At 43.5% G+C, this 12,226-nt stretch overlaps 1 protein-coding gene across 1 annotated transcript; it reads right to left on the reverse strand.

The window, feature by feature from the left end:
* Nucleotides 1-2,698: 2,698 nt before the first annotated feature.
* LOC6734543 (glucose 1,6-bisphosphate synthase) lies at nt 2,699-4,856 on the reverse strand. The gene is made up of 2 exons (XM_016181980.3): nt 3,837-4,856; nt 2,699-3,769 (listed from the first exon to the last, which is right to left on the reverse strand). The coding sequence occupies exons 1-2, from the start codon at nt 4,762-4,764 to the stop codon at nt 2,811-2,813; spliced, it is 1,887 nt and encodes a 628-aa protein (XP_016027660.1). The 5' UTR covers nt 4,765-4,856; the 3' UTR covers nt 2,699-2,810.
* Between the last annotated feature and the right edge of the window lie 7,370 nt (nt 4,857-12,226).

Consider the following 12,226-nt stretch of genomic DNA (forward strand, 5'->3'; position numbering starts at 1 on the left):
AGGGGAGTGAGGCGCTGCAGTGACAGCATCCTTCACATAATTTATTGGCCAGCACTCAAGGACACAAAGTCGGCAAAGACGAGCAAAAAAAATATCAACAAACGGAATGCAAACAAACGGATATCGAACAAAACTGTGAAAAACCCAGCGGGAAACCGCCGACCGGCAGCCAAACTAATTTGTTGTCATTTTTATGCGACAAAAACGAAAACAATAAAGCAGTAAAAACAAATTGTTGGAAAGAGATGCGCCGAGAGGGGGTGAGCGGCAGGACGAAGGACGACGATCCTTGCAGCTGCCACGAAACTGATGAATTATTGATTGCATTAATAGTTATTAAAGAACTGGAAACTATTTTTTTTTTTTTTGCAAAGGAGGGAAAAACTAGAAATTTTATTGATAAACAAAACTGTTTCAATGCCTTAAATAATTTTTTGATACTAAGAAAATTTTTTTTAATATTTAAAAGTTCATTGCCTTGCAATTGGTTTCTAATACAACATTTTGAAACATTTAAAAATGTTTATTCGTCAACTTTTTTAAATGTTTAGATGTTAACTTGTTATATAAAAGTTATTTTTTTTTAATTGACTATTGTTTCCACTTGGTGGACCTTAACTTTAGCTAAATACTTTAGGCGACAACCACTTGATGTCACTCTGGTATCAAAGTGCGTAATCCTGTGATTATGATCAGGAAACATCCTCCCTCGGAACCGCAGGAAATCGGGTGTAAGGAAGACCAAACAAACAGCGAATAAGGACTCGCCGCAGCGGAAGTCAACAAATGCTCTTAATTAACGATGCTGAACACCAGAAATTTCGAGTGTCAACTAACAATTTGTGGGTGAATGTGTCCTTCGTCCTGTGGCACTCGTTAGTCGAAAGGATTTTCGCGCATATGGACTGAAATTGATGATGTGAGCAAGTGGCACGTAATCAATTTACCACCGCTCGCCTCATTTCGAATGCGAATTTAAGATGCCATTGTCCCACTGCCGCGGGCACCCCGTATTTTTTCCTCTATCGCAGGACCTTCGAGGACCAAATCGAGGGTGGTTCTACGGTCGCTCCTCATTACGACGGACTTTGAGCTGGTGTAACAGTATATCCACAACATATGTGCCACCAGGATGCCAGGATGTCGAGAGTCCAATTGGTGAACACTGCGGCGGTTGCAAGCGTCATTGTGCGTGGCAAACGGATTAAAATCGAATTTCTGCGGCTGCAACATTAATATATCATGTTGCCGATTATAAAATTTTGTAAAATTCAATTTGTGACACCAAATCTATATACAGCTTTTAACTTGCAATAGGCAAATTGTATAATCTTTCAAACAATGTAAAAACGTTTGATGAATCCAACTGAGATAATAGATATATTACAGTGAGATACATCATTGCAAGTGCATTAAGTACTTTTCATGACCTTGTTCCTTAAATAAGTTGAATGTTTATCGTTTAATTTAAAGCTTAGTAAAGTAATTCATATGCCTGCCTTAGCCCACCAAAAATCCATTCCCATAAATAACATAACTCACTCAATATCTCCGTCGTTACAACCGAAAAGCCCCTTAGTTATTTGAATGCCAGTATCCAAATTTTGGAGTAACCCGCCCCACGAAACGGAAACCCGTCCATCCACACACCCACATGTGGGACATTCGTTTTATTTTGTTGATTTGCCGTGGGTCTATGTCTTATTTACATCGACTTTGGGTCGCCTTTTATGTTCCTAATGTCGCATAAACAGTGCTTAATAATGCACTAACCTTGGCGCAACGCCACTAACCGTGTAAAACGTGGCTGAACCCATCCAAAAACGAAAAATAAAGTGAAAAAAAAAACAAGAAACCCACTCGTCGACAGGGATTAATATTTAATTCGTGTGCGTTTGGATCCCTGTTCGAGTATGTATTTTAGGGAAAATTTAATGGCCACGGCAGTGGCAAGGATATCAGCAGGATATTCGCGAGTGGGAGGGGGGCGAACCTTTTGTCTTGAATGAAATTTGACTTGACGACGACCTCGGGGATCAACGCCGTGTTTACCTGGGCACTCGACATTTTAAAGCATCTGAAATATTCCGTTTGACCTGCTAAGCAAATATGTGAAACATGTGGAAAGGTTCCCCGAAATCTAAAGTGAAACAATGAGGCCGGCGTTCACTCATGCGAACTCCAAACGACTTGGCCAACTCTTAATCACTGTTTTCATTATGTGAGCTGACTTTTGCTGAATCGCACAATCGGAAACGATTACCACACAATCAGGGGGGTGGAGCGGCCTGAAAACACGGGGGGAGTGTGGGAGTGTGGGTGGTGAAGGCACCCCCAGAGTGCAATTAGCAGGCAAACTATAAAATTTCAGTGTTTGTCTTGCCAGATACTTTCGCTCGGCTAGAGATACAGATACGTTTGTGCGGTGGCAAAACAAAGGATGATGATGGTGATGGCCATGTTTGGCCTCCTCCTCCTTCTTGGCTCACATAACCCACATGGTTGGCAATTTCTCTGTACGCTTAATTGGCGTTCTGCGGCTTTTCCAGCTCCCCACCTCCACCTAAAGCATTTTCCCAGCGCTTTAATAGGTGAAACCAAGGATTTCCCGGAAAGATTTAATATTGCTAAGGATTTCAATCTTTCATTGAAACATTTACAGTCAACTTGATTTAACAACATTCAGTATTTAGTTTCCTTTTTTTTAATTAACGTATCTTATGATTTTAATATCATGCTTTTAAAAACTTGCCATTAGTTACAGCTCATAAAAATGAATGTTATCGAACGTTTTGAATTGAAAACCAAGATTATTGAATTGTTGAGGCATCCGTAAGACCATTCTCCTCGGGTAGCAGGAACTCCTCCACCACGGCATTGGTCATCCTGTTCAGCTTGTCGTGCAGCTCCTCCCACTGCTTTTCTTCCGGCAAGCCACAGATCTCCGCATTCAGTTTGATCTTTATATCGTTGGGTGCCGATCGCAGGGTGACCACATAGCCATTGGTGAAGGTAAACGTAATCAACTGGGTATCTGGAGTGACCGGCATTCGTGCCTTTCCATCGCTGAAGGAAGTGTCCAGTCCGATGGTCAAATCCCGGATATGAACCACTTCAAATTCTTCCTCCAGAATGAACTTGGGATAGCCCTCCTCGTCCGTAAAGTTGCGCAAATGATCGAAGATGCTAGTGATTGTCTCTGGACTATCTGCCATATAAACCGATGAGATGGACGAGTGGTAGCCATACGTATCGTAAATCTCCCTCAGCTTCTCGATCAGCGTCACATTCCTAGTGCTGCGCAGATAACAGGCCATGCTGGCCAACTGCATGGCAGCTCCAATGCCATCCTTATCCGGCAGGCTCATCCCGAACATATAGCCAAAGCACTCCTCAAACGCGAAGAGCACTGTTCTTCCAGACTTTTCCAGCTCCAAGGCGCGATGTGCCATCCAGGGAAAACTGGGCATGCCCTCCACAAAGATGAAACCCTCAACTCTCGCCATTGCTGCCAGGATGCGTGAACTGACCAGTGTGGCTATCATTATGCAATTGGTCACTGCTGGCTTGGGTGTCCTGGTCTTGTAGTTCTCCAGTGACCACCAGCCGAGCAGAGCACCCAGTTCGTTACCATTGAAAAGCTTCCAGCGGCCACGCGGATCAAGCTCTGCCACAGCCAAACGATCCACATCCGGATCATTGGCCAGAACCAAGGTGCAGTGTTCCGCATCCGCCTTCTTTATAGCCAGCTTCAGCGCTTCCTTGCCCTCTAACGAAAGTTTAAAATCATGTACACTACTTAACTATATATAAGCAAATAGTAAAAATTCACTTACCTTCCGGATTTGGTTTAGCGAGGGTGGGAAACTCTGGATCGGCCTCTTTCTGTTCCACGACGGGAATCACCGGCTTGAGTCGCGCCTGGTAGAAGGCTTCCCTCATGAAGGGATAACCCACACCATGAAGAGCTGTATAGATGAACCTCAACTGGCTGCACTCATTAGTCTCCAGGTAAATTGGGGGAATAAGCGACTTGAGAGCCTCGTAGAAGAGTGGGTATACCTGGCGATAGGGATCTTCTACCAAGGGATGCTCAAGTACCAGCGAAGTTTCCCAGGACGAAGGCTTTGGCTCCAGGTTATTCATCATATAGTCGTGAATCCGCTGATCGTGCGGTGCCATGGCTTGAGCCCCATTCGACCAATAGACCTTGATGCCGTTGTCTTCCTTGGTGTTGTGGGAGGCAGTGACCACGATCCCCGCCAGGCACTGAAGCTTCACGACGGTGAAGGGTATAAAGGGTGTCGGAATCATCCGAGTGAAGAGGAACACCTTGAAGTCGTTGTTCAGGAACACGGTGGCGATGAGCTGGGCAAACCTCTTGCTATTGTACCTTCCATCGTAGCCAACGACCACGCCCTGCGTTTGCCTCTTCTGGATGCTTGGGTAGGCATCGACGAGGTAGGCGCAGATGCCCTGGGCCACTTCGATGATCACCACATCGTTCAAGGAGTCGAAGCCTGCGCGCATCACGCCCCTCAAGCCAGTGGTCAAATAGGTGATCCTATGGCACAGTCTCACCCGCAAGGCCTTCCAATCCTGATCCCTGACTGCCTCGGTCACCTGCTGGAGCGTCGCCTCGTTGCGGTCCCACATCACCCAGTTCTTGATCTGCAGATCGAGGTCCTCTTCGCCGGACAGCTCGAGCGTCTTCAGGAGGTCCTGCGGCGAAATCACCGTTTTCCGCTTCACTGAGATAGACATATTCTGGCCAAGATTTGTGAGATGACGTGATTAACTAGAAATTTTGTTAGTAAACTTACACTTTGAATTTCAGGGTGAGTTTTAGCTCCCTGATCTTACAATCTGACTCGTTATTCAGGAAAATTACCAAACTGAAGAGCACAACGTTCATCTATTCCTTTTATTTATCGCGATAGTAGATAAGATTACTTTGGATTTCTATATATATTAGATAGAGTATTTTTAGGAAAAGATTCCATCTTGCATTAGCTAACTGACTGCTATGCTAACTACCTATTGTGAAGGTCCTTTCCCCGTTCCTCACCCATTGACCAATTGAAAATTTATGGGCCCACTCATTGCGATTTACGAGCCCCGTGAGGAAGCCTCGAGCGGCTAAGCTCCATCAACCGCAAATTGATCCATTGGCCATTTGATTTGGCCAGCCTAGGCCAGTCCGGGATTTATGGCCTAGGAAAAAGATGAGTAAAAGGGAAAGTCCGGATGTCCTGATGGGTCTGAGGCGAAGACTGTCCGCATCAAAATCTATGGAAAATATATTTTATGGAATGTCCCAGCCTCTATGCCATAAACATGATTTCAATTTGTCATCAATTATGCAAAGCGAGTCGAGGAATGTGGCCCCCCAAACTCCGGGAGTCCTTGTGTCCGCTGGTGTGGGTAATTTGCAGAACGGTAATTGGGTTACACAGGCGCATGCAACATTTATCAGCCACCGCCCCTGATTGTCTGATGTCCTGACCCCTGCTCCACACCACTTTCGCACCCCTTCCACGCCCCCGGCTACTGCCGGTCATTTGCCCTCTGACACGTCAATTGCATTCTAAACATTCGGCGCAGAGCTCTCAGCTCCCCACAAAACCAAAGGCTCATCGGCATGCATCCGCCGCAGTGGCAGCATTAGTCCTTGCACACGGACACACTCGCACACACACACACACAGTTGCGCGTGGTGGTCACACATTCACTCGAAATGCATTTCGCGTCAAATTGTCAGAGTGTTAATTAAAAATGGACACTTGAATAGGCAGCAAGATAGGCATAGAGCACACAGAGTTGCACTTTCCTCGCCGGCGGTTGTGGCACTTGTCCTGCACTCTAACCTAACATCCTGGCCCCACCAAATAACCCTTTCCAATCAGGAGTCACCCTATGAAATCTCCGAGATAAATTGTTAAGCCTAAGGTCTATAGAAAAACCAAACTTTTGAAGCACTGAATTCAATAAGCTATTATTGCCATCTAAATGGATTGTATAGATTTATATACTAAAGGGATATGGGATATAAAGGGATATATGTACATTCGAATCATTATAATTATTTATAAATGTAGTTTCAGCATTCTAGAAGTGTGTATCGCATGATAAAAACCTAGGAATATATAAACTGGCATATTATTTTAATTTATTACTGCCGATAATCCTTTTTTAAAAACAAAGAAAAGTGTCATAAAGCAATTAAGGCGTCTTAAGTACAGTACAATATCTTGCCGTATCGAAAACCAATTTAGTACTTGATTTATGAACCTCTGGTGAGTGAACACTAATCGGTGTTTCCCCGGTCCTCCAGATGCCTCTATCTGGATTTGTTTTAAGTGCTACATGCGATTGCCACATTTGCATAGAGACATCCTACAGGCAATTTACTTTTGAAAAGAATCTCATCCTGCGGCAACGAATATTGAGTGTTTACGGCCCATGGCTCCCCAGATACATGGGAAACCATCTCATTCCAGAGTGCAGGATACCATATAATGCGTTTGCATAATTTTAATCGCTAGCTTCTGGGCTGCAGAATTGCTGTTGTGTGAATTTTTTATGGCACCCGCGAGTGTCCTGGGCGGCAGGATGAGTATGTGCGTGTGATCTCTTGATTTTCAAGTCGAATAACTAACGCTATCGAAGCTATTTAAATGCTAATCTAAAGTATTTTATGGCAGGCAAAAGAAAACGCCACCTTCAACTGGGGAGTGCGCAGAAAACCCCAGGATACACCACCCCCAAGGAAAAATCGCAGGACAACCTGCTACCATTACGTTCCTTTGGAATTAAAACCGAATCATTCATTTCATTCCGAGCCTTAAATTGAAATTGACGTTTTGTGCGTGAATCTCGGAATTATGTGACATTTTTCATTCGATATATATTTGGCTAATGCCAATCAGTTTGAGGATTTTCCGGCTTCGAAAAGTGGTTTTTAATGTCTGCACCGGCAGTTCGATGATGAGGCTGACATTTAAGACCCTTTGGCAGCAGCTGGTCCTTGACAAATGTGAAATAAATGCAAATCTGCTGAACTTTGATGAATCTAATATTTCCGAAAAGGGTCCTCTCTTCACAAAACCCAATCCCACAAATAGTTTCAGTCCGAATCTCCTTCGGCTGCGAAATAAATTTTGTGTAATTTATTTAAGGGCCTGGCTTTTCATATTTTCATATTTGAGCGATGCACAGTCCTGGAAAATGAAATTTACATCATTTGTTTATTTGTATCGCTCATGTCCTGTGTGTCCTGTCCTGCGGTCACCCCCCAAAAGAATCCTGTGGGAATACCCGGCCAAGCAATCCAGTAAGATGTGGCAGTAGAAAAAATAAAAAAATTGAAGAAAAAAACAACATTGCAAATTTGATTACCACCCGCAGAAAAAAAGGAAATATTTTTCGTTTGTTTGCATATATATTTTTTTCTCCTTGCCAGCTTCCTTTGAAATTAACGCATTATGTTTATGTATTAGATGCAAATAGAAATGGCCAAAGGACCTTCACACATGGCTGGCCAAAGGGTCAGAAATCCATTTTCGCAACTCCCATTTCCTGGGGGTCTCCTTTTCCAAATTGTAGAGCCCATCATTTTTATTGCACATCAAGTTGTCTTTCCAGGAATTGCTCTACTATCCCCACCACTCCACTTTCGATTCTCCGGGCATGGCTTTTAATTGCCCACATTGATTCCATTCCATCCTTGCATTCAAACCTGGCTCAGTCGTAAGCGGTTTCGCAATCACCATTACCAATGGCATCTCCAAGTGCCCAACTCCAGACACCTCGAACCTAATCAGCTGAATGCGATTTCGGTGTTTCCATTCGAAGGCAAATGTGGTGCAAAGGGGAAGGCACACTCCTGTGACGTGACAGGAAAATTCAGCAGTCAAAGGGTTGAGCTTTGATGGAAATGTTGGCTCTTTTCCACGCAAAAACTCAACATTGCCATTCCCATTCTTTTTCGGCATTAATAAAAGAATATGTGGGACTGCTAGACGTTGGGTTAAGTTAAGTCTGCCGTAGTCACTGGAGACACCTTCCACTTGACACTATCGAACATCGAGTGTTTTGGGCCAGGACACGTGAAAGCAAATCTCGCTTTGGCTGTCAATTTGTTTTGCATGCGGAATACCAAAACGTGGAATCAAAGGTGACTGTGACTGCATAATGGAGTTTGCTTACTTTAACAGGAGAAAAAACGAGGAAATTGGAAAAGATTACATTCAAAAACCACTTGACATATCAAAACCAAAACTGACACTTGATTTATGAACTTGGCACTTGTTAAAAGTATCCAAACCATTAAGAATATAGCAAGCAATCTTAAATTATTTCATTCAACGATATGGTATATGAATTTAAGTTGTTTTGGTTTGCATTAAAATGAAAAGTAAGCACAAACCGCCGACAATTGTGTTTCAATCAGTGAACTCCAATTTCCAATTATGATTCCAATTTCGCTGGCTTCGCGAGAGCTGTAATTAAGGATTATTGTCATGTCCTTTGGCTGGCTGACACAGCAAGTATCCCTGCCATTGGAGTGCTCCTTTGAGCTGGCTAGCAAAGCCGCCCAGCGATGTGGCAAAAATATAAAAATTATTGATTATCAGCATTGGCATCCCAGCGATTTGCGGCAACTGGCCGGGTCCCAATGTTTTTTATCGTTCCCCTGTTTTTTTTTGTTTTTGCTTATGGTTCAGTTCAGTTCGGTTCGATCCCATCATTAAAATCATTGTGCGATATCGACACCTCGGCCAGCACTTTTTTCCACCAACGAATTGCGGCTGGAAGGCAGTAGTGAACATAATAAATAGCGGTGGCAAAAAGCGAGATCGTTTCGCTTGTCGCACAAGTGTTGTCAACAGGTTCTGCGGAATTCTACCGACCAAGTGGAGCTCTTCCCGAGCGCAGCTCCTCCGCCAGGCGGGAAGGGTCCTCTGGAATTGGGGGCAACGGTAGGGGAGAAAGATCTGACCACGATGAGATCGGTCGTGTTCTGCTCCGATCGTCCATCATGCAGGGATGACAAGTGATCAAAAATGCAGCAATATTTTACAGCCAGCAGTTTGTTCGTCGTGTTTACAAGTTGATCGCTGATGAACGGGCCAACATTCAATGGTCATGACAACGTGACACGAAGGGCACTAAAGAACTAGTAATAAAAATTAAAAAATATATATATAATAACATACTAGGGTATATAAAACTTAAAATCAAAGTATCTAAACGGCTGAGATATGAAGATTGCACATACTGTATTGCCTAATTAAGCTGACTGTTAGCAATACATTCAAGATCTCTAATATTCCTAAATCTAGTAATATACTATTCCATCCTAACTCTATTTAACCTAGAGCTCACGATCTCCACCACCAATCCATTGGCGCAGTCCGCTGTCTGGTGACACATTTCAGTACTGAACTGGCCCTGGGCAGCAGCTGCTTTCTCCTTAATTGTCCTTATCACTTTGTCATTAGCTTTGGCTGGGCTGGCTTATAAATATTTATAACCAACTGAAGTTGACTGGCTAGCTGGCTAGCTGGCTGAGTGACTGAAAGGCCGACGGGCTGGCAAGTGCAGATTTGAGATACTCGAACATTGATTAAATGTTTAACCGGCCAGCGGGCAGCCGAATATGGCGAGTGGTTCATCATAAATTAAATCAAAAGGGTAGAAAATCAATTAAAAGTGTCGCCAGCGTCTCTAACTGTTAATGCTTTATAGCCAATCCATTTCTATAAAAGCCAACAATTAAAGTTCATAAATTACCTGGCTAGGAATCGAAATCGGAATGGGCCACGACTACGACTTCAGCTGCCACAGCTCCTCTGATCGCCCCACTCTGCACGTGCCGCGAATTTCCGAATCGATTTTGGCATTCCATCAAAGCCAAAATCAGTTCCCGTCTTTTGTCAGGGATCAGGCCTAAAACACCAGACACAAACAACGAAAAAAACTGAACAGCAGCGGCAAAAACTGAGTGGCAACTATTGACCATTTATGGCATTGGCTTCCCATTAAAAATTATTACTTAGTCGCCCCGACTTCACAAACAGCAAATTACGGATTAATGTTCCATTCGCTTTCTGTACGTCGCAGTGATCTCCCGACTCCTCAGGCACCCTAACCCCTGGATTTCTGGTCGTGATCAGCACCCAAAGTGATTGGCTTGGAACGGGTTTTAGATCGATCTCAAAGGCTGCACTTTCGATGCGATTTGGGGATAAACGATTTGTGGAGATACTAAATTGATTGATACTAGCTAAAAGAGGAACTGCTTTGAAAGGAGCTTTATTTATAGGCTTTAATCTAAAAACGAAACATATTAAATAGATGCTGATTTCAAAGCTCGGACTTTGCCAAACAAATCCGGGAATGCCCATCCTCAACTCCCCAAACTTATAATTACTTTCGCAGCATCCAATTACTTTTGGCCTGCTCTCTGGGCGCCCTATGAATTGACTTTCCAAAAATAACACCTGCCCAAATTATTAAGTAATTAACCGAGTGCTCCAGCGCCATAATCCTTTTTCGGTCTACTTTCACTGGCTGTTCTGGGCTCATTAAAATTAATGATTTCGGCCGAGTTGCCGCCTGAGCCTTCCCTCTGCATATTAATGGCCCAAATGTCCGCGGGGATAATAAACCGCTAATAAGAAATTAAAAGACACTTGTTCTTCAAATTCGAAAGATTTCTCAGCTAGCTGCGTAAAAATTAACTAATTGCTAAATGATGCGGCAGTTGGCGGTAGGTGCGAAAGGGATTCAGGCGAAGAAAGCATCCTTGGACATGAATATTTAAGTAGCCAGTGCGAAGGGATCGCCTTGGGAGTTGGCAATGGATAATTCAGGTCCTTGAAAGAAGTGCCCGCCTGGGAGTGAATTGTCGTTTCAAGGGGTTGGCTAGCTTTAAAACGATTGTTCGATGAACTGGCGCCAAATGCAAATTAAATGGACCACCACGACCCTGATCCTTCAGCCACCACGAACTCCATCCAGATTACCTGGAAGCCACACAGGAATGCAACCGAATCGAAAACAGAATCGAAGCGCAGCCGGTGGCGTTAATTAAATACAATTTTTAATACCCTAAGCAAGAGGTGCTAAAGGGTATAATGTGTTTCTGTCTCTTTGGACATTGCGATTTTTTAAGAGTTAAAATCATATTGTATAAATATGATATATTAAGTAATTCAACGTGATTTAATAATGTTAAGGTTGCTAAAGATATGAACAGTAATTAATTCTAATTTTATATTCTAGCATCTTTATTAATATTATATTATATAAAAAGTTCTAAAATATAAACCAATAATTGGGAAATTATTGATTAAGTTTATTGTAAGTTGCTCAAGAATATCGACGAAACATGTTGAAATTTAATATTTATTATTGAAGGGTACCCAAGTGTCCACTCCTCCTTATTAAATTTTTTATAATACTGACTGCATTTGTATTCCCGGAGTGCAACTATGGATGCAGTCCTCGGTCGGCCTGGCACATTTGTTTATTGTTTTCGCAATTACAATTACATTTTTATTCCGCTGCCCGGTGATGTTGTTATTGCGCCGGGTCTTTGGTGCAAAAATTATCGCCAAGCCCATTTGCGGTAATTATTTAATGTGCACTCCCACGTGGGACCAGGTGGACGCACTCGGGGATCTGGATTGGGGGTAGGGAATAGGCGGAGGAGCTAGCAGTCATATCCTGGCCACGCATTATTATCGCCATGCGATTGCATTTTCCACCCGATTTTATCCGATTTTCCAGCACCCGTTCAGTGTGTCAGTTTGGTCAGTTGTGTGTGTGTGTGTGTGTGTGTTTGGTCCTTTCCGAGCTGCGTTGTCCTTTACGAGTTGGTCAATTAAATTTTGCCAGGTTGACAGTGCAATGTTGGGTATGGTGCATACATATGGGCTCAGTCTGCAGTACCTGTGCCTGTGCCATTTTCCATTTTCCCCTCAGCCGGTGGGGGGTGTCATAATTAATGCCGCTTAAGTCCCGTGTTCCGTCGCCCTGGGCGAGGAAAACATTCTGAACTCCACCCGGACTGCAATGGCCACCCCAATGACCCTTCGCCCGTTTTAATTCAATTTCACGGAGTGCAGGGTAACGTTTTCAACTTCCAACTCCGGGCCCCGAGTACTCATAAAGTGTCATCCATTGCTGGGCCGTTTACAATTAGGCGCAACTTTTCCAA

Source organism: Drosophila simulans, chromosome 2R (genome assembly GCF_016746395.2).
Source record: "Drosophila simulans strain w501 chromosome 2R, Prin_Dsim_3.1, whole genome shotgun sequence".
In the NCBI taxonomy this organism is placed as follows: domain Eukaryota; kingdom Metazoa; phylum Arthropoda; class Insecta; order Diptera; family Drosophilidae; genus Drosophila; species Drosophila simulans.